This window comes from Bolinopsis microptera, chromosome 2 (assembly GCF_026151205.1).
Source record: "Bolinopsis microptera isolate Bmic1 chromosome 2, MBARI_Bmic_1.0, whole genome shotgun sequence".
In the NCBI taxonomy this organism is placed as follows: Eukaryota; Metazoa; Ctenophora; class Tentaculata; order Lobata; family Bolinopsidae; genus Bolinopsis; species Bolinopsis microptera.
The window spans coordinates 17,833,886-17,856,180 of record NC_087073.1 but is presented as its reverse complement, the minus strand read 5'-3'; the positions used below and the strand labels follow the sequence as shown (position 1 = coordinate 17,856,180).

Below are 22,295 nucleotides of genomic sequence, written 5' to 3'. Positions count from 1 at the left end.
TGCTTGTTTAAGCATGGACTATTTCATGCACGAAAACCCATTTAATGAAGATGATATGTGATATTAGACACTGATCATGTACACATATTTTAACATTTTTACTGCTTAATGACTGCTATTTTTACTTACTGTATAAAAAATGGATAAAAAATCATTTGCTGAAATTAAAAAACGTCAAAAATTGTAAAAAATTCGGATTTTTGATGGTTTTGAATGCCTTCGAGCGTTCATATTAATGTCCATTCAGAATTATGTCCGTTCATGTAATGTCCGTCCAAATAAGGTCCGATAAGGTACACGGTGTGTCTGAGATTAGTCGTCGTTTATACGGTATGTTACACTTACATATTATACTGTAAAGTCGTTACGGTGTGTTACACTTACTTGACTTAAGGCGGGAAGTGTTCCCGAGATCCATTGACAACAGTTCTCTACAGCTTTCTGTCTACATCAGTCTAGCTATCTCATCGACTGACTTCAGCCCAGTATCTGCTTTTAGGTTATCTAGTAATACTAATATCAATTTAGGTCGAACATCTTTTCATACAAAAACTCAAAACTTTGAAACCGTATGGTATTAATTCATGTGATCCTTTTGGTATGCCATTTTTATTTGAAAATAAAACTTTTGAAATTGATAATGGTCCTTAAATTATTTCATCTTTTATGCAGAGACTAGTATTTTTCTTCTAGTTGGGGCCTCACAACCCCCCATACCCGAGTGCTTTCCATTTCATTTTTGAGCGTTTCACTTTTAATTTCCTTAACCTAAAACCCTTTAATTTTAAAAATTCTTTTTTTGATATAAATTAAATTGGAGTATTAACCCTTATCTTTATTAGGTACTGAAGATGTCCGAAAATGTTATAAAGATTTTGTTGGAAATGTTTTACTCATTCGTTGTCTGACTGTGGGAACTACTGATTTTTAAGTAAGGTCGCCCCCTGTTAGTATGCCTATGACTCGGCTTTCAGAAGATTAGTTTGTTTAGTGTCAGCTCTGGATGTCTGTTCATCGTACAACTACAGACTGTGGTTGCTGACATGGTCTCGATATTGATTGATGTTAAGGGCCATTCTTAACATTCGCGCATAGCAACCATCAACCATTTTCTCAAACCTTTTCGCCAAAGTCTCCAAGAACCGTACAAAAGCACCGATTCGACAATTAGTGCTGTAAAAACTCTGATCTTGATAGACTTCCTAAGCTTAGGTGAAGGAGTACACTGCTTCTCGTGTATAGTATTAAAGTCACGTGAAGCGTGATTACGCTTTGTGAAGCAGTTCCTTTTCTTAAACCAATGCATTGTGTACACTTGCATAGCTGCACACTCTTCCATGATGGGTTAATATTAGCTAGTTAAAATGCACATACCATTTATTTGTATCATTATTCTCTGAACCTTTGATAAAATGCGAACTCTTGTGCTAGCCGCAGCTACTCTTTTCATTTTGACAGTTGTGGATGCAAAATGCAAAATGCAACATGTTAAGCCGTTTAATAGATGCCTTGCCAGTGGCTTCAAATCTGAAATAGAAGACTGTGTGGCTACAGGAGAGGGCAAATTGAGGAAATGGCAGACGAAGAGGTGTGCGCAGGTGGAGGAGATCTTGAAGAAATGTGACTACACTTGTAAAACAGTTGAAGGTGGATGGAGTGACTTTGGAGAGTGGTCTGTCTGTTCTGCTGAATGTGGAGGAGGTTCTCAAAGCAGGAGTAAGACCTGTACAAACCCCAGTCCTGATAACGGAGGGAAAGAATGCGAGGGGGAAGATGAGGAATCGAGGACTTGCAACCCTGATCCCTGCCCAGGTCTGTCATAGTACTTTAGTTTTAGGTAACCAGCCATATTTTAAGGTAGCTCGAGCAGTTGGCGCTAGCATATTAAATGCACATACTGATTATAATAGGACGTTTCGAAAAAATACTAAGTGAATAAATCAAAAGGATGTGTTTTTTACACGTTGAGTATTATGACTGTTATGGTACAGAACAATGTTTGTAAATCAAAATGAAAAACAGGAAAACCCCGATTTACCGCGGAGTTTGGGGGAAAGGAAACAACCGCGGCAAATCGGGGTTTGCGGTAAATCGGAGTATTTTGTTCACGTTAAGCCCTATTTACTTTTAGGGGAAGAAATATCCGCGGTAAATCGGGGTTTGCGGTAAATTGGGGCGCAGTAAATCGGAGTTTTACTGTACTTAACTTAAACCCACGATTATTTTTTTCCAATTGCCGTACAGCAAATAACAGTGGCTTCTAAATTCACAAACAATGATATGTTAACAGTTAACGGTGGATGGACTGACTTTGGAGAGTGGTCGGTCTGTTCTGCTAAATGTGGAGGAGGTTCTCAAAGCAGGAGTAAGACCTGTACAAACCCAAGTCCAGCGAACGGAGGACAAGAATGCGAGGGGGAAAATGAGAAGTCGAGGACTTGCAACCCTAAACCCTGTCCAGGTCAGAGTACTCTTCATGTAACCAGCCATATTTTAAGGTAGTTTGAGTAGTTGGCGGTAGCATATTAGATGAATTTGCAGTAAATCAGAGTTTTTTTCACGTTAAGCCCTATAAGTATTTAGGGGAAACAGATATCCGCGGTAAATCGGGGTTTACGGTAAATTGGGGCGCAGTAAATCGGGGTTTTACTGTACTTAAAGTTAACGTAAACCCACGATTTATTTTTTTCCTTGCCGTACAACAAATAACAGTGGCTTTTAAATTCACAAATAAGGATATGTTAACAGTTGACGGTGGATGGAGTGACTTTGGAGAGTGGTCGGTCTGTTCTGCTAAATGTGGAGGAGGTTCTCAAAGCAGGAGTAAGACCTGTACAAACCCAAGGCCAGCGAACAGAGGACAAAAATGCGAGGGGGAAAATGAGGAGTCGAGGACTTGCAACCCTGAACCCTGTCCAGGTCAGAGTACTTTTCATGTAACCAGCCATATATTTTAAGGTAGTTTGAGTAGTTGGCGGTAGGATATTATAGATGCACATACTGATTATGAAGACGTTTCCAAAAAATATTAAGTGAATAAATCAAAAGGATGTGTTTTTTACACGTTGAATATTATGACTTTTATGGTGCAGAACAATGTTTGTAAATAAAAATAAAAAACAGCAAAACCCCGATTTACCGCGGAGTTTGGTGGAAAGGAAACAACCATGGCAAATCGGGGTTTGCAGTAAATCGGAGTTTTATGTTCACGTTAATCCCTATAATTAGTATTTAGGGGAAAGAAATATCCGCGGTAAATCGGGGTTTGCGGTAAATTGGGATATCAATTATCAACCAATATCGAAAAGCACTACCAAGCTTGAGCGAGCATGCTGTCTCTTTTCACACAAAAACTCAGTTGCAGTCTTGAACGGTGCGAGAGTCTTGGTAATGTCTTTAGCTAAGTCAGTCTCTCCTGCATCCAGTTTTAGATTGCCTAGCTCCAAGTCATCTAAAATTCCGTGCACTACATCAGTTATCCGGTCATATCTCTCCAACATATACTGCACAGCCAGCTCCAACGGGTTTCGTAGTCTCGTTGCAGTTTGAGTTCCTTTCCGTGCTTCAACAAACAACACTAACTACGTCTGACCATACAACCTCTAAGTTACCTACTAGATCCGATTTAATGCAACATTTCAATTTTCACTGCCACAAATTCATTCACACATACCATCACACTGAAAATTATGCTAGCATTAGCACTGGGTTTTAAGTTTAACTTTACAAACTGAGAAATAGATTCGAAAAATATGTTAAATGTTGGCCATTTTACCATAATAAAAATTTGTTGATTATCGCGATAATTCTCGAAAATTTTCGCGATAATCAATAATAATTTTTGGGGAATTATCGCCGATAATACCGGTTGGCAACCCTAATCTTGATAGCTTTGAGCAACTAAAGTTCGTGGCTTTCAAGTGTCACCATACTATAACTACACTAGTGAATTTTATAAATTCATAAGGTAAAACCTACAGGAGGACATGACAATTAGGGTTAAGTTTGACCCAATTTCCCGAGCTTACCAGGTTCTACCATGTGTCAGGAGCCGATGGGACGCTTAATGTAAATGGTCCACCCCGGGTTTGACCAGGCGGAATTTGAATCCACCGCTGTAGTATCGGTTGTTATCTATCATACGTTCAATAATCACTGTTCTAACAGTCACCTGTTACTCTGGTCGGCACCTCTGCTGCATCTGCATGAGATCTGCAAATGAGAAACTGAGAGGGTGCACGTGAAGTCGTGAACGCTAACAGGGTGCATGTCAGCACATGACCCATGAAGCAAAGTCTTAGTTGCCTGTTTAAATTCCTTCCTCATTTATCGTTTTAGTTGAAAATTCCATCAATCTTCAGTCAGAACTTTAAACCAGGGGAAGCGATCCATATTTGGCATCCGTACGGCAAATATAAAGTGGTGTAAAGCGTTTATACATACGTTCGTCGTTCATCCAGTTATATTATATTTATTCTGTTACACACAATTTTAAGCCTATTTGTTAACAATAGCCTCGTGATGCTAAGGAGAATATTTCCACTTATGTTAAAATAGCTGAGACCTATCGACGGGGCATGATTTACATTTTCTTATTGTCCTGCTGGTTTGTTGACCAGCCTCATAGAGCTAGCTCTGTGAGGCTGGTCACCATACCAACAATTTATTGCATATTTTTTACACGCTAACCTAACCATCTGATGGTCATATTGATTATCATGACATAAATGTTATTCATAATGAATCTGGTTACTACATTAAAACCCCAATTTAACGTGGAATTTGGACGTGTCACAGTTCAAATTTAAGTGAGCCACCCTGTCAGGCTGTCAATAGCTGTCTAGGAGCTAGTCGGCTCGTAAATGTAAAAACCTCCGGATATGACCGGTGCCGGGGTTTCTCATAATGATCATAGTTCCATACCTTTGTACCTATTCCCACGATGGAAATCCTATTTTGATTCACGGCCGTGATGAATGGATTTCCAGTAGATTTCATTCGAAGTCGAATCACTTCGGGCTTATCTTGATAGCTTTGAGCTATAATTGTAAACCAATTGCTCCTCTTCTCACTAACTATCGGACGATTTACGTACTAAAGTTCGATAACGAAAGTTCGTGGTTTTCGAATGTCACTATACTACTATACTAATGAACGTTACAAGTGATCCTGGTGGAACCTACTGCAGGTGGGCATGACAAGGATTAAGTTTGACCCATTTCCCCGAGCTAACTGTCAATAAACTTAATAACCACTTTTGCTTGAGCGAGCATGCTGTCTCTTTTACACAAAAACTCAGTTACAGTCTTGACTGGTGCGAGAGTCTTGGTAATGTCTTTAGCTAAATCAGTCTCTCCTACATCCAGTTTTAGATTGCTTAGCTCCAAATTCTAAATATATTTGCCTAAATTTGTTTGCGCTTACGCGCCAAAGCCTGAATTTCTCCGCGTCAAATTGCGCATTTTCCTTTAAATCTGAGGACCAAATTTGCGTATTTTCCTTCAAATCTGTGGGCCAAATATCACGTTTTTTATAATTAGTATGTGAAACCAATCAGTATCACATCCACATCCTTCCGAATGTAGGTACGGACTTCAAAATACCGAAAAATATATTTTCGGCTCAGAATGATCAGGGTAGCACTAGCAATAGCATGAAACATGAACAAAAGTAGTTTCCAGAAAAACTTTGCAAAATTTTGACTTAGAAAATTTTCGGTCCAAGTCATTCTCGATACGTACCTCTGAAAGCAGAGCTCCCGCTTCCGAGCTCGTATTGCGAAGGGGAGGCCTGCCTTAACCGAGATCGCATTACAAAGGGGAACCCTCGAGTCCAAAACCATATATCAAACTTCGAAAACCGAAAAAAATATTTTTGGCTTATAATGATCATAAAAGCATGAAACATGAACAAAAGTAGTTTTCAAGAAAACTTTCAAAATTTTCGGGAACAAATTTTTTCCCATCAATTTTTAGAAACCTAAATTAAAAAGTTGGCCCTTTTTGGCCCCTTGCCCAGATTCCATGGGGGGATGGCCCCTGCCCCCCCCCCGCTTCCTACACCTTTGCTTAGAGCTGTCATTGATTGAATTCAAGTTTAAGCGTCTAGTCGGTTAGCTTATAGTTATAATGACATATATGACATTCAAGTCATTTTAAAGCAATTTGCCCTGAAGTATGATAATTATAACCAGTTTTATCGTGTTCAGCGTCCTCGAAAACATAGGGTTACATGATTTTCACTTCGATTTTCATTAACAAATAATCCTTCTATTTTAAAATCTATGGCCCAGCTGCATGCGCATGCAGCTGGGCCATAGATTTTAAAATAGAAGGATTATTTGTTAATGAAAAAAATTTGCATGCTGGGTTTCAGAAGATGATACCAGATCAATATGCTGCGATAATTGCGCAGCTCCTATAATTGGATCCAATTACACGCGATACACTATATTATTCCATATAAGGCCTGATCAAGTAGCTTGAGCTCGGAGAACAAGCTCTGGTGACGTCATAATCATGTGACCTCAGGCTCATAATCACGTGACCTCAGACCCAATAAATTGGGTTCTGGCCTGATCACTGGTCAGCCCCCTGTCACCCGATCTTGAGGTGACGTACGACACCTCGTTGACCCAATCAATGTCTGGAAGGCTGCAAATTTTCACACGCCAAACTCACAAGATTCTTAAAGAGTTGTGCGAGATGACGAACCATAGAGGCCGCAGAATTATGAGGAATACCAGATCCTGGTGGAACCTAAGCGATCCATGATATCACGACATGCCCTACTTTGCGGGGTCGTCCTCTCAGTCTCTTTCAAAAATTTGGCCGTTTCCAATCCAGTAAGAAATTGGGAAACCGTGTCTCTGGCATTCTGACAACATGTCCGTACCACCTTAGTCTAGCCGAACCGATGAAAGTTTCAATAGACTTAATGCCAGAAGAACTTCTTCTTTTGACACACGGGAGAACCACTTTATCTTCAAGATTCTTCTCAGGGAGGTCAGATGGAAGACCTCAAACCGTTTCATCTGCTTCCTTGTTGTGTTCTAGACTTCAGCTCCATATATCAGAATAGTAGTAACAGCAGCCTTGTAGATACGGATCTTGGTGGGCGTTCTTATAGTTCGACTGTTCGACCGAAGAAATATACGCAGTAAATCGGGGTTTGCGGTAAATTGGGGCGCAGTAAATTGGGGTTTTACTGTACTTAACGTAAACTCACGATTTACTTTTTTCCTTGCCGTACAACAAATAACAGTGGCTTTTTAATTCTAAAACAAGGATATGTTAACAGTTGACGGTGGATGGACTGACTTTGGAGAGTGGTCGGTCTGTTCTGCTGATTGTGGAGGAGGTTCTCAAAGCAGGAGTAAGACCTGTACAAACCCAAGTCCAGCGAACGGAGGACAAGAGTGCGAGGGGGAAGATGAGGAGTCGAGGACTTGCAACCCTGAACTCTGTCCAGGTCAGAGTACTTTTTATGTAACCAGCCATATATTTTAAAATAGTTTGAGTAGTAGGCGGTGGCATATTAGATGCACAAACTGATTATGAGGACGTTTCGAAACAATATTAAGAGAATAAATCAAAAGGATGTGTTTTTAAACGTTAGGTATTATGTCTTTTATGGTACAAAACGATGTTTGTAAATCAAAATAAAAACAGCAAAACCCCGATTTACCGCGGAGTTTGGGGAAAGGAAACAACCACAGCAAATCGGGGTTTGCGGTAAATCGGAGTATTTTGTTCACGTGTTAAGCCCTATTTAGGGGAAAGAAATATCCGCGGTAAATCGGGGTTTGCGGTAAATTGGGGCGCAGTAAATCGGAGTTTTACTGTACTTAACGTAAACCCGCGATTTACTTTTTTGATTTTTCCTTGCCGTACAACAAATAACAGTGGCTTTTAAATTCACAAATAAGGATATGTTAGCAGTTGACGGTGGATGGAGTGACTTTGGAGAGTGGTCGGTCTGTTCTGCTGATTGTGGAGGAGGTTCTCAAAGCAGGAGTAAGACCTGTACAAACCCAAGTCCAGCGAACGGAGGACAAGAATGCGAGGGGGAAAATGAGGAGACGAGGACTTGCAACCCTGAACCCTGCCATGGTGAGATTGCTTTTTATGTAACCAGCCATATTTTAAGGCAGCTTGAGCAGTTGAAGGTAGCATATTAAATGCATATACTGATTATGAAGACCTTTTGAAAAAAAAAATTAGTGAACAAATCAAAAGGATGTGTTTTTTACACGATGGGTATTATAATGAATTTTATGGTACAAAACAATGTTTGTGAATCAAAATAAAAAACTTTCAAATTAACATTAAATTAATAAATCAAGTGGAATAAGTTATTTTACATTTGAGGTTATTAATGAACTGTTAAAAACGTTGTCGGACAGGAATTAAACATATAATAATTTATTTATTTTTATTTATTATCAAACATGTCAATCTTACAAATGTCAACAATCCTAAAATAATTTAGAACCTAAACGTGATCCTTTGTAAGATTATATGTCCCAAAAGTCAAATTGACTTGTACTCAAGTATAAAGTCGAACAATTTACTCCAATAACCACGGTTACTAGCAAGTTCTCTCAAATGAAGAATATCATCATACGACTCCAGCAAGATGAAACGCTTCCAGAGGTCAACCTTCAGGTGGTGTAGGAGGTTACGTCTGTGATCCCCGAGTCTACCAACTTCACTACACATCTTGACAGCAAAGCACAGCGCAGCTTGAGCTGGTGATCTTTCATCGCTTCTCAGTATGTGTCCTAGCATCTTCCACCTAGATAACTCAGCACGCTCAGACATAGGGGTAGAGTTACTCTGTTTGTATAGGGTATCTTTGGACATCATACTGCGTGGCCAGCTGACATTCATGATCTTTCTGAGGTGGTTACGGTGACATGCATCTAGTTTGTCCAAATACGATTTAGGCATTCCCCAGCAACTAGAGTTATACATGAGGATAGATACTACTTGGGCCTCATAGACCTTCAGCTTCTTCTGTAGGGGGATCTTACTCTGGCACCAGACCTTCTTGAAGTTCTGGAAAGCTACATTGGCTAACATGATTCTTCTGGTGACATCTTTCCTACTTTCTAGCAGAGAACCCAACAACTTGCTACTGCACCATTCTTCATTCATTCTAAGGGGTTATAATAAATAAATAAAAAAAAATATTGTTCTCATCTCTCTCTCTCTCTCTCTCTCTCTCTCTCTCTCTCTCTCTCTCTCTCTCTCTCTCTCTCTCTCTCTCTCTCTCTCTCTCTCTCTCTCTCTCTCTCTCTCTCTCTCTCTCTCTCTCTCTCTCTCTCTCTCTCTCTCTCTCTCTCTCTCTCTCTCTCTCTCTCTCTCTCTCTCTCTCTCTCTCTCTCTCTCTCTCTGTCTCTCTCTGTCTCTATCTCTCTGTCTCTGTCTCTCTGTCTCTATCTCTCTGTCTCTCTGTCTCTATCTCTCTGTCTCTCTGTCTCTCTGTCTCTCTCTCTGTCTCTCTGTCTCTCTCTCTCTCTCTCTCTCTCTCTCTCTCTCTCTCTCTCTCTCTCTCTCTCTCTCTCTCTCTCTCTCTCTCTCTCTCTCTCTCTCTCTCTCTTTCTCTTTCTCTCTCTCTCTCTCTCTCTCTCTCTCTCTCTCTCTCTCTCTCTCTCTCTCTCTCTCTCTCTCTCTCTCTCTCTCTCTCTCTCTCTCTCTCTCTCTCTCTCTCTCTCTCTCTCTCTCTCTCTCTCTCGTGCCAATGTTAATAGCTGACTCTGTGGTATTCCTGTGTTCATTTAATGACACAGATTCCCGCTCCTGTTATACCACTAGCTTTGGAGTCGTCAGTGAAGATCTGCTAGGTGTTTGGTGTGATATCTTCAATCTTACTATATATAAAGCGAGACGATATATATATATGGGTATATGGATCCGTGCCATTTTACTGACACCACGGCATTAACTTTAACGCGACTTTCCGCAAAAACCGTAAAAGATATACAACTGAAACTTTTTTGACTGGGTCAAATGCTTTTATGCTTTTCAAATCAGCATGAAAAAATAAAAAATTGGCCAAGGAATAGGAGTTTTAGAGCCCAAAATTTGGACCCCTAAGTGGTGTCAAAAACGCGAATTAAATAGGTAATAATTATTTTAGTCTCTTGAGTCTTGACACCATTGTAGGGTTATACGGGTTCCTGCTAGTATAGCTAATGGCAGATTTTCTGTCCTGAATAATTATCTGATAAGAAGACATGTACCGAATATTTTCATATTCCTTACAGGTCTTCTTGGGGGATTTTGATGAAAGAAGGGGTCTGCTAATTATTTTACGGATTCAGTCTCAGGTAGAAGGTATGAGTTCATAATAAGATAATGACACCATACTACTTAAGCTTGAATAAATTATCGGAAAGATTTGATCGGGGTGGTGGCATACTGAACATTCGGTTGAAGCATGATCCTCCGACTCGGTGTCTGGCGCCTCAGAGAAAGGTATCAGCTCGAAGTGTTATCGTACAAAGTTATAAATTGGACCGTCGCACATGCCAGCACTATGTAACTATGATAATTTAACTGCTAGAGTGCTACTGTTACTTCTGTTTCTTTTATTGAATTAATTCATCTCGCAGGGTTCAGTCTGGTAGATGAAAATGGTGAAGCCGTCGGCGCTGGAGTTCTAGGGTTATTGCTTAGCAATGGAGGAACAGTTTGTGACGATGATTTCACTGATAACTCAGCTGATGCTATTTGTAAAGAAATGGGATACTTCGGTCAAATGAGCTGGTCATTCGGTTCCAAGTGGGCCATTCAAGCGGGGTTCGAAATAACTCTCGACAACGTTGTCTGTAGCAGTGGTGATTGGAGCTCATGCTCGTTTGCATTCGTTGACGATTGTACTCACGGAGAAGATGTGTTTCTACAATGTGAAGGAGTTGGTGAGTCTATTTTAGTTTCTTGATCATGAACACTTGTTCCCGTTTCATTCTAAGATTTGGTTCAAATTTGCCGGAATCGCTAAGACAAGTCAGGATTCCAAAGATTTGGTTACTGGAGGTCCATGAGTTTTTCATTCATGTATAACAAGAAAATAATAACATCTTTTAAATCTAGTTGCCGGTGGATACACAGACCCAGATTGGTCTGAATGTTCAGCTTTTTGTGGAGAAGGTGAACAAAGCAGAACAAGGACTTGCACTAACCCTGCTCCGGCTAACGGTGGTGCAGATTGTGTTGGGGAAGCGGTTCAGACTCAACCTTGCAAACTCAATGAATGTCCAGGTTAAAGTACCTTTCACACATAAATATAAGTTTCTTTTAGTTTTTAAACTTAAAGACTAAACTTAAAAGCTATTTCAGTTGCTTAAGAAAGTTGATTTTGATTATTGCATGTTGTTAGAATTATTTTTATAAATTCATTTAAAGTAACACTAATCAAACTTTCAGAGTTAAGTCTGGTAGATGAACATGGTGAAGCCGTCGGTGCTGGAGTTCTAGGGTTGCTGCTCAGCAATGGAGGAACAGTTTGTGACGATGATTTCACTGATAACTCAGCTGATGCTATTTGTAAAGAAATGGGATACTTCGGTCAAATGAGCTGGTCATTCGGTTCCAAGTGGGCCATTCAAGCGGGGTTCGAAATAACTCTCGACAACGTTGTCTGTAGCAGTGGTGATTGGAGCTCATGCTCGTTTGCATTCGTTGACGATTGTACTCACGGAGAAGATGTGTTTCTACAATGTGAAGGAGTTGGTGAGTCTATTTTAGTTTCTTGATCATGAATACTTGTTCCCGTTTCATTCTAAGATTTGGTTCAAATTTGCCGGAATCGCTAAGACAAGTCAGGATTCCAAAGATTTGGTTACTGGAGGTCCATGAGTTTTTCATTCATGTATAACAAGAAAATAATAACATCTTTTAAATCTAGTTGCCGGTGGATACACAGACCCAGATTGGTCTGAATGTTCAGCTTTTTGTGGAGAAGGTGAACAAAGCAGAACAAGGACTTGCACTAACCCTGCTCCGGCTAACGGTGGTGCAGATTGTGTTGGGGAAGCGGTTCAGACTCAACCTTGCAAACTCAATGAATGTCCAGGTTAAAGTACCTTTCACACATAAATATAAGTTTCTTTTAGTTTTTAAACTTAAAGACTAAACTTAAAAGCTATTTCAGTTGCTTAAGAAAGTTGATCTTGATTATTGCATGTTGTTAGAATTATTTTTATAAATTCATTTAAAGTAACACTAATCAAACTTTCAGAGTTAAGTCTGGTAGATGAACATGGTGAAGCCGTCGGTGCTGGAGTTCTAGGGTTGCTGCTCAGCAATGGAGGAACAGTTTGTGACGATGATTTCACTGATAACTCAGCTGATGCTATTTGTAAAGAAATGGGATACTTCGGTCAAATGAGCTGGTCATTCGGTTCCAAGTGGGCCATTCAAGCGGGGTTCGAAATAACTCTCGACAACGTTGTCTGTAGCAGTGGTGATTGGAGCTCATGCTCGTTTGCATTCGTTGACGATTGTACTCACGGAGAAGATGTGTTTCTACAATGTGAAGGAGTTGGTGAGTCTATTTTAGTTTCTTAATCATGAATACATGTTCCCGTTTCATTCTAAGATTTGGTTCAAATTTGCCGGAATCGCTAAGACAAGTCAGGATTCCAAAGATTTGGTTACTGGAGGTCCATGAGTTTTTCATTCATGTATAACAAGAAAATAATAACATCTTTTAAATCTAGTTGCCGGTGGATACACAGACCCAGATTGGTCTGAATGTTCAGCGTTTTGTGGAGAAGGTGAACAAAGCAGAACAAGGACTTGCACTAACCCTGCTCCAGCTAACGGTGGTGCAGATTGTGTTGGTGAAGCGGTTCAGACTCAACCTTGCAAACTCAATGAATGTCCAGGTTAAAGTACCTTTCACACATAAATATAAGTTTCTTTTAGTTTTTAAACTTAAAGACTAAAGTACAGTTACAGACTATTTCAGTTGCTTAAGAAAGTTGATCTTGATTATTGCATGTTGTTAGAATTATTTTTATAAATTCATTTAAAGTAACACTAATCAAACTTTCAGAGTTAAGTCTGGTAGATGAAAATGGTGAAGCCGTCGGTGCTGGAGTTCTAGGATTGCTGCTCAGCAATGGAGGAACAGTTTGTGACGATGATTTCACTGATAACTCAGCTGATGCTATTTGTAAAGAAATGGGATACTTCGGTCAAATGAGCTGGTCATTCGGTTCCAAGTGGGCCATTCAAGCGGGGTTCGAAATAACTCTCGACAACGTTGTCTGTAGCAGTGGTGATTGGAGCTCATGCTCGTTTGCATTCGCTGACGATTGTACTCACGGAGAAGATGTGTTTCTACAATGTGAAGGAGTTGGTGAGTCTGTTTTAGTTTCTTGATCATGAATACATGTTCCCGTTTCATTCTAAGATTTGGTTCAAATTTGCCGGAATCGCTAAGACAAGTCAGGATTCCAAAGATTTGGTTACTGGAGGTCCATGAGTTTTTCATTCATGTATAACAAGAAAATAATAACATCTTTTAAATCTAGTTGCCGGTGGATACACAGACCCAGATTGGTCTGAATGTTCAGCTTTTTGTGGAGAAGGTGAACAAAGCAGAACAAGGACTTGCACTAACCCTGCTCCGGCTAACGGTGGTGCAGATTGTGTTGGGGAAGCGGTTCAGACTCAACCTTGCAAACTCAATGAATGTCCAGGTTAAAGTACCTTTCACACATAAATATAAGTTTCTTTTAGTTTTTAAACTTAAAGACTAAACAGGGGAGATACACCAAAAACGTTTTTTAATTCTCCAAATTTTAAAAATTTTCGAAAAAGAAAAATATTTTTTTTCTCGATAAGGGAATATTTTTAGAAAATTTTGAAGGTGTGCAATCTTATTCTTTTTATCTATTAAACCATAATATAAAATAAAATCGATGTTCGGAGCAAAAACGTTTTTGGTGTATCTCCCCTTAAAAGCTATTTCAGTTGCTTAAGAAAGTTGATCTTGATTATTGCATGTTGTTAGAATTATTTTTATAAATTCATTTAAAGTAACACTAATCAAACTTGCAGAGTTAAGTCTGGTAGATGAAAATGGTGAAGCCGTCGGTGCTGGAGTTCTAGGGTTGCTGCTCAGCAATGGAGGAACAGTTTGTGACGATGATTTCACTGATAACTCAGCTGATGCTATTTGTAAAGAAATGGGATACTTCGGTCAAATGAGCTGGTCATTCGGTTCCAAGTGGGCCATTCAAGCGGGGTTCGAAATAACTCTCGACAACGTTGTCTGTAGCAGTGGTGATTGGAGCTCATGCTCGTTTGCATTCGTTGACGATTGTACTCACGGAGAAGATGTGTTTCTACAATGTGAAGGAGTTGGTGAGTCTATTTTAGTTTCTTGATTTTTTTTATCTCAACACTTATTTTACTTCGGACATTCCAACAGCCACATTGTTACACAAGTGTGTAACCAGCCAATTACAGGAAGCCGAAGGATTCAATTATACATTAGGCCAGTGACGGTTAAGGTAGTGTGTACCATACTTTCTTCGTCCGAGACTTTGCTGCAATGGGCAGCTCCTCATTTAACCCTCACACCCGATTTCTCGAGTATTTGGCTGAGTGGACCGGGGGGCTGCATAGACCACTCAGGATCCTTAGCTGAGCGTCGACGACGCTCACCCCACGGCTAGTGACAGAGTCGGGAATCGAACCTGGTACCTCAAACAATGCCAGGCAGATTAACCAACTGAGCCACTAACTAGATTTAAAAGATGTTATTATTTTCTTGTTATACATGAATGAAAAACTCATGGACCTCCAGTAACCAAATCTTTGGAATCCTGACTTGTCTTAGCGATTCCGGCAAATTTGAACCAAATCTTAGAATGAAACGGGAACATGTATTCATGATCAAGAAACTAAAACAGACTCACCAACTCCTTCACATTGTAGAAACACATCTTCTCCGTGAGTACAATCGTCAGCGAATGCAAACGAGCATGAGCTCCAATCACCACTGCTACAGACAACGTTGTCGAGAGTTATTTCGAACCCCGCTTGAATGGCCCACTTGGAACCGAATGACCAGCTCATTTGACCGAAGTATCCCATTTCTTTACAAATAGCATCAGCTGAGTTATCAGTGAAATCATCGTCACAAACTGTTCCTCCATTGCTGAGCAGCAATCCTAGAACTCCAGCACCGACGGCTTCACCATTTTCATCTACCAGACTTAACTCTGAAAGTTTGATTAGTGTTACTTTAAATGAATTTATAAAAATAATTCTAACAACATGCAATAATCAAGATCAACTTTCTTAAGCAACTGAAATAGCTTTTAAGTTTAGTCTTTAAGTTTAAAAACTAAAAGAAACTTATATTTATGTGTGAAAGGTACTTTAACCTGGACATTCATTGAGTTTGCAAGGTTGAGTCTGAACCGCTTCACCAACACAATCTGCACCACCGTTAGCTGGAGCAGGGTTAGTGCAAGTCCTTGTTCTGCTTTGTTCACCTTCTCCACAAAACGCTGAACATTCAGACCAATCTGGGTCTGTGTATCCACCGGCAACTAGATTTAAAAGATGTTATTATTTTCTTGTTATACATGAATGAAAAACTCATGGACCTCCAGTAACCAAATCTTTGGAATCCTGACTTGTCTTAGCGATTCCGGCAAATTTGAACCAAATCTTAGAATGAAACGGGAACATGTATTCATGATTAAGAAACTAAAATAGACTCACCAACTCCTTCACATTGTAGAAACACATCTTCTCCGTGAGTACAATCGTCAACGAATGCAAACGAGCATGAGCTCCAATCACCACTGCTACAGACAACGTTGTCGAGAGTTATTTCGAACCCCGCTTGAATGGCCCACTTGGAACCGAATGACCAGCTCATTTGACCGAAGTATCCCATTTCTTTACAAATAGCATCAGCTGAGTTATCAGTGAAATCATCGTCACAAACTGTTCCTCCATTGCTGAGCAGCAACCCTAGAACTCCAGCACCGACGGCTTCACCATGTTCATCTACCAGACTTAACTCTGAAAGTTTGATTAGTGTTACTTTAAATGAATTTATAAAAATAATTCTAACAACATGCAATAATCAAGATCAACTTTCTTAAGCAACTGAAATAGCTTTTAAGTTTAGTCTTTAAGTTTAAAAACTAAAAGAAACTTATATTTATGTGTGAAAGGTACTTTAACCTGGACATTCATTGAGTTTGCAAGGTTGAGTCTGAACCGCTTCCCCAACACAATCTGCACCACCGTTAGCCGGAGCAGGGTTAGTGCAAGTCCTTGTTCTGCTTTGTTCACCTTCTCCACAAAAAGCTGAACATTCAGACCAATCTGGGTCTGTGTATCCACCGGCAACTAGATTTAAAAGATGTTATTATTTTCTTGTTATACATGAATGAAAAACTCATGGACCTCCAGTAACCAAATCTTTGGAATCCTGACTTGTCTTAGCGATTCCGGCAAATTTGAACCAAATCTTAGAATGAAACGGGAACAAGTATTCATGATCAAGAAACTAAAATAGACTCACCAACTCCTTCACATTGTAGAAACACATCTTCTCCGTGAGTACAATCGTCAACGAATGCAAACGAGCATGAGCTCCAATCACCACTGCTACAGACAACGTTGTCGAGAGTTATTTCGAACCCCGCTTGAATGGCCCACTTGGAACCGAATGACCAGCTCATTTGACCGAAGTATCCCATTTCTTTACAAATAGCATCAGCTGAGTTATCAGTGAAATCATCGTCACAAACTGTTCCTCCATTGCTGAGCAGCAACCCTAGAACTCCAGCACCGACGGCTTCACCATGTTCATCTACCAGACTTAACTCTGAAAGTTTGATTAGTGTTACTTTAAATGAATTTATAAAAATAATTCTAACAACATGCAATAATCAAAATCAACTTTCTTAAGCAACTGAAATAGCTTTTAAGTTTAGTCTTTAAGTTTAAAAACTAAAAGAAACTTATATTTATGTGTGAAAGGTACTTTAACCTGGACATTCATTGAGTTTGCAAGGTTGAGTCTGAACCGCTTCCCCAACACAATCTGCACCACCGTTAGCCGGAGCAGGGTTAGTGCAAGTCCTTGTTCTGCTTTGTTCACCTTCTCCACAAAAAGCTGAACATTCAGACCAATCTGGGTCTGTGTATCCACCGGCAACTAGATTTAAAAGATGTTATTATTTTCTTGTTATACATGAATGAAAAACTCATGGACCTCCAGTAACCAAATCTTTGGAATCCTGACTTGTCTTAGCGATTCCGGCAAATTTGAACCAAATCTTAGAATGAAACGGGAACAAGTGTTCATGATCAAGAAACTAAAATAGACTCACCAACTCCTTCACATTGTAGAAACACATCTTCTCCGTGAGTACAATCGTCAACGAATGCAAACGAGCATGAGCTCCAATCACCACTGCTACAGACAACGTTGTCGAGAGTTATTTCGAACCCCGCTTGAATGGCCCACTTGGAACCGAATGACCAGCTCATTTGACCGAAGTATCCCATTTCTTTACAAATAGCATCAGCTGAGTTATCAGTGAAATCATCGTCACAAACTGTTCCTCCATTGCTAAGCAATAACCCTAGAACTCCAGCGCCGACGGCTTCACCATTTTCATCTACCAGACTGAACCCTGCGAGATGAATTAATTCAATAAAAGAAACAGAAGTAACAGTAGCACTCTAGCAGTTAAATTATCATAGTTACATAGTGCTGGCATGTGCGACGGTCCAATTTATAACTTTGTACGATAACACTTCGAGCTGATACCTTTCTCTGAGGCGCCAGACACCGAGTCGGAGGATCATGCTTCAACCGAATGTTCAGTATGCCACCACCCCGATCAAATCTTTCCGATAATTTATTCAAGCTTAAGTAGTATGGTGTCATTATCTTATTATGAACTCATACCTTCTACCTGAGACTGAATCCGTAAAATAATTAGCAGACCCCTTCTTTCATCAAAATCCCCCAAGAAGACCTGTAAGGAATATGAAAATATTCGGTACATGTCTTCTTATCAGATAATTATTCAGGACAGAAAATCTGCCATTAGCTATACTAGCAGGAACCCGTATAACCCTACAATGGTGTCAAGACTCAAGAGACTAAAATAATTATTACCTATTTAATTCGCGTTTTTGACACCACTTAGGGGTCCAAATTTTGGGCTCTAAAACTCCTATTCCTTGGCCAATTTTTTATTTTTTCATGCTGATTTGAAAAGCATAAAAGCATTTGACCCAGTCAAAAAAGTTTCAGTTGTATATCTTTTACGGTTTTTGCGGAAAGTCGCGTTAAAGTTAATGCCGTGGTGTCAGTAAAATGGCACGGATCCATATACCCATATATATATATCGTCTCGCTTTATATATAGTAAGATTGAAGATATCACACCAAACACCTAGCAGATCTTCACTGACGACTCCAAAGCTAGTGGTATAACAGGAGCGGGAATCTGTGTCATTAAATGAACACAGGAATACCACAGAGTCAGCTATTAACATTGGCACGAGAGAGAGAGAGAGAGAGAGAGAGAGAGAGAGAGAGAGAGAGAGAGAGAGAGAGAGAGAGAGAGAGAGAGAGAGAGAGAGAGAGAGAGAGAGAGAGAGAGAGAGAGAGAGAGAGAGAAAGAGAAAGAGAGAGAGAGAGAGAGAGAGAGAGAGAGAGAGAGAGAGAGAGAGAGAGAGAGAGAGAGAGAGAGAGAGAGAGAGAGAGAGAGAGAGAGAGAGAGACAGAGAGACAGAGAGAGAGACAGAGAGACAGAGAGACAGAGAGATAGAGACAGAGAGACAGAGAGATAGAGACAGAGAGACAGAGACAGAGAGATAGAGACAGAGAGAGACAGAGAGAGAGAGAGAGAGAGAGAGAGAGAGAGAGAGAGAGAGAGAGAGAGAGAGAGAGAGAGAGAGAGAGAGAGAGAGAGAGAGAGAGAGAGAGAGAGAGAGAGAGAGAGAGAGAGAGAGAGAGAGAGAGAGAGAGAGAGAGAGAGAGAGAGAGAGAGAGAGAGAGAGAGAGAGAGAGAGAGAGAGAGAGAGAGAGATGAGAACAATATTTTTTTTTATTTATTTATTATAACCCCTTAGAATGAATGAAGAATGGTGCAGTAGCAAGTTGTTGGGTTCTCTGCTAGAAAGTAGGAAAGATGTCACCAGAAGAATCATGTTAGCCAATGTAGCTTTCCAGAACTTCAAGAAGGTCTGGTGCCAGAGTAAGATCCCCCTACAGAAGAAGCTGAAGGTCTATGAGGCCCAAGTAGTATCTATCCTCATGTATAACTCTAGTTGCTGGGGAATGCCTAAATCGTATTTGGACAAACTAGATGCATGTCACCGTAACCACCTCAGAAAGATCATGAATGTCAGCTGGCCACGCAGTATGATGTCCAAAGATACCCTATACAAACAGAGTAACTCTACCCCTATGTCTGAGCGTGCTGAGTTATCTAGGTGGAAGATGCTAGGACACATACTGAGAAGCGATGAAAGATCACCAGCTCAAGCTGCGCTGTGCTTTGCTGTCAAGATGTGTAGTGAAGTTGGTAGACTCGGGGATCACAGACGTAACCTCCTACACCACCTGAAGGTTGACCTCTGGAAGCGTTTCATCTTGCTGGAGTCGTATGATGATATTCTTCATTTGAGAGAACTTGCTAGTAACCGTGGTTATTGGAGTAAATTGTTCGACTTTATACTTGAGTACAAGTCAATTTGACTTTTGGGACATATAATCTTACAAAGGATCACGTTTAGGTTCTAAATTATTTTAGGATTGTTGACATTTGTAAGATTGACATGTTTGATAATAAATAAAAATAAATAAATTATTATATGTTTAATTCCTGTCCGACAACGTTTTTAACAGTTCATTAATAACCTCAAATGTAAAATAACTTATTCCACTTGATTTATTAATTTAATGTTAATTTGAAAGTTTTTTATTTTGATTCACAAACATTGTTTTGTACCATAAAATTCATTATAATACCCATCGTGTAAAAAACACATCCTTTTGATTTGTTCACTAATTTTTTTTTTCAAAAGGTCTTCATAATCAGTATATGCATTTAATATGCTACCTTCAACTGCTCAAGCTGCCTTAAAATATGGCTGGTTACATAAAAAGCAATCTCACCATGGCAGGGTTCAGGGTTGCAAGTCCTCGTCTCCTCATTTTCCCCCTCGCATTCTTGTCCTCCGTTCGCTGGACTTGGGTTTGTACAGGTCTTACTCCTGCTTTGAGAACCTCCTCCACAATCAGCAGAACAGACCGACCACTCTCCAAAGTCACTCCATCCACCGTCAACTGCTAACATATCCTTATTTGTGAATTTAAAAGCCACTGTTATTTGTTGTACGGCAAGGAAAAATCAAAAAAGTAAATCGCGGGTTTACGTTAAGTACAGTAAAACTCCGATTTACTGCGCCCCAATTTACCGCAAACCCCGATTTACCGCGGATATTTCTTTCCCCTAAATAGGGCTTAACACGTGAACAAAATACTCCGATTTACCGCAAACCCCGATTTGCTGTGGTTGTTTCCTTTCCCCAAACTCCGCGGTAAATCGGGGTTTTGCTGTTTTTATTTTGATTTACAAACATCGTTTTGTACCATAAAAGACATAATACCTAACGTTTAAAAACACATCCTTTTGATTTATTCTCTTAATATTGTTTCGAAACGTCCTCATAATCAGTTTGTGCATCTAATATGCCACCGCCTACTACTCAAACTATTTTAAAATATATGGCTGGTTACATAAAAAGTACTCTGACCTGGACAGAGTTCAGGGTTGCAAGTCCTCGACTCCTCATCTTCCCCCTCGCACTCTTGTCCTCCGTTCGCTGGACTTGGGTTTGTACAGGTCTTACTCCTGCTTTGAGAACCTCCTCCACAATCAGCAGAACAGACCGACCACTCTCCAAAGTCAGTCCATCCACCGTCAACTGTTAACATATCCTTGTTTTAGAATTAAAAAGCCACTGTTATTTGTTGTACGGCAAGGAAAAAAGTAAATCGTGAGTTTACGTTAAGTACAGTAAAAGAAAGCATTCCCCGATTTTATTTGTCGATGCACGACGACACAGTTGATAGTGCCGAACGTACCATTCTTTAAATAATAATTTTATGCAAATTTATATGAAACTGGATAATTGCTTTTTACAGGAATCATTACTCAAATGCATACCCTGATTTGGAATTTGGAATCAATTTCAAAAATCCCGATGCATGCACGACCGACAGCCTATTTACAACTTTTAATAACCTTTACAACGTTTTATAACCAATATATAATAATAGCGAGCATTATATTTCTATAACAGAAATAACATTCAATTAGGGGGTGCACCATAAAAATATACTTGCTCGGATTTTAAAAATTTTTGTACCATTGTTTTCTAGAGACTGTGTGAATTTTCACAATACCAAATTTGTCATACCTTTTTGGAAAAATCAGAGAGTTTCGTCTAGGTGCCATATTTGATGGTGCGCGGCTTTTGGAGCAAAATTAGCTGTAAAAGTCGCGTAATTTGACCAAATTTGACCAAATTCGTTGATTTTTGTCGTATTATTTGGATTTATCTTCAGTTCCTTGAATGAGATCATTCTGAAAATTGGCGACGACCTACCAATAGGACTTTCACAACTGTCCGAAAAATTTGGTGGATATCGGAGTTGATATAGTGATCAAAATGGGGCAAAATACGCTGCTTTTAGCTGTAACATAATGTCTGATGGTTGGATATGCTTTAAACTTTTCGGACACTTTCCTTGTAAGTCTATAAGTAAGCTTACCAATTTTTGTTGGAATCGGAGGTCGGGAAGGATACTTAATATCTATTTGTTTGAAGAAAATTGTGCTGGCCGAAATTAGCGCTAAAAAACCATCCTACAGTCGGCACGCGCGGCTCACTGTCGATGGCGCACTACCTAATTCAATTTACTAATTTAATACGTATGAAATAGTTTTAGAACTTGCTTCATTTGCACTAAATTGACATGTTTCGACCAAAATTGAACGGGGAATTGTTTAAGATAACTTTTAAAACAAAACCTATTTGCTCTATTTTAATTGACGATGTCAATTCATCTCAGCTCGGCGCGGCACAGTAGCGCATCTCGCCGATCTAAAGTATTGCATCGCTCTACAAGCTCTATTGTGCTTTTCACAGAAAAATAAAACAAATTTTAACGGCCAGGTAGCGCAGTTGGTTAAAACGCCAGCTTTGCAATCGTGAGGT

The 22,295-nt window shown here is 39.7% G+C and overlaps 2 protein-coding genes across 2 annotated transcripts; one reads left to right on the top strand and one right to left on the bottom strand.

The window, feature by feature from the left end:
- Window positions 1–1,400: 1,400 nt before the first annotated feature.
- Window positions 1,401–14,404, top strand: LOC134826866 (SCO-spondin-like). The gene is made up of 14 exons (XM_063839369.1): window positions 1,401–1,812; window positions 2,291–2,461; window positions 2,749–2,919; window positions 7,300–7,470; window positions 7,941–8,111; window positions 10,619–10,924; window positions 11,100–11,267; window positions 11,433–11,738; window positions 11,914–12,081; window positions 12,247–12,552; window positions 12,728–12,895; window positions 13,066–13,371; window positions 13,547–13,714; window positions 14,076–14,404. Exons 1-14 carry the CDS (start codon window positions 1,413–1,415, stop codon window positions 14,402–14,404), a joined length of 3,309 nt encoding a protein of 1,102 aa, XP_063695439.1. The 5' UTR covers window positions 1,401–1,412.
- Window positions 14,405–14,915: 511 nt separating this feature from the next.
- On the bottom strand, window positions 14,916–21,009 carry LOC134826864 (SCO-spondin-like). The gene is made up of 9 exons (XM_063839368.1): window positions 20,829–21,009; window positions 20,188–20,358; window positions 17,381–17,686; window positions 17,038–17,205; window positions 16,567–16,872; window positions 16,224–16,391; window positions 15,753–16,058; window positions 15,410–15,577; window positions 14,916–15,244 (listed from the first exon to the last, which is right to left on the bottom strand). The coding sequence occupies exons 1-9, from the start codon at window positions 21,007–21,009 to the stop codon at window positions 14,916–14,918; spliced, it is 2,103 nt and encodes a 700-aa protein (XP_063695438.1).
- Window positions 21,010–22,295: the final 1,286 nt, after the last annotated feature.

Excerpts from the sequence above, each read along its gene's own strand:
- LOC134826866 (XM_063839369.1), top strand. The coding sequence starts at position 1,413 with ATGCGAACTCTTGTGCTAGCCGCAGCTACTCTTTTCATTTTGACAGTT. Across the intron at positions 8,112-10,618 it reads CAACCCTGAACCCTGCCATG|GGTTCAGTCTGGTAGATGAA; the intron begins GTGAGATTGCTT and ends TTCATCTCGCAG. Across the intron at positions 10,925-11,099 it reads TCTACAATGTGAAGGAGTTG|TTGCCGGTGGATACACAGAC; the intron begins GTGAGTCTATTT and ends TTTTAAATCTAG.
- LOC134826864 (XM_063839368.1), bottom strand. The coding sequence starts at position 21,009 with ATGTTAACAGTTGACGGTGGATGGACTGACTTTGGAGAGTGGTCGGTC. Across the intron at positions 20,359-20,828 it reads CAACCCTGAACTCTGTCCAG|TTGACGGTGGATGGAGTGAC; the intron begins GTCAGAGTACTT and ends ATATGTTAGCAG. Across the intron at positions 15,245-15,409 it reads CAAACTCAATGAATGTCCAG|AGTTAAGTCTGGTAGATGAA; the intron begins GTTAAAGTACCT and ends TCAAACTTTCAG.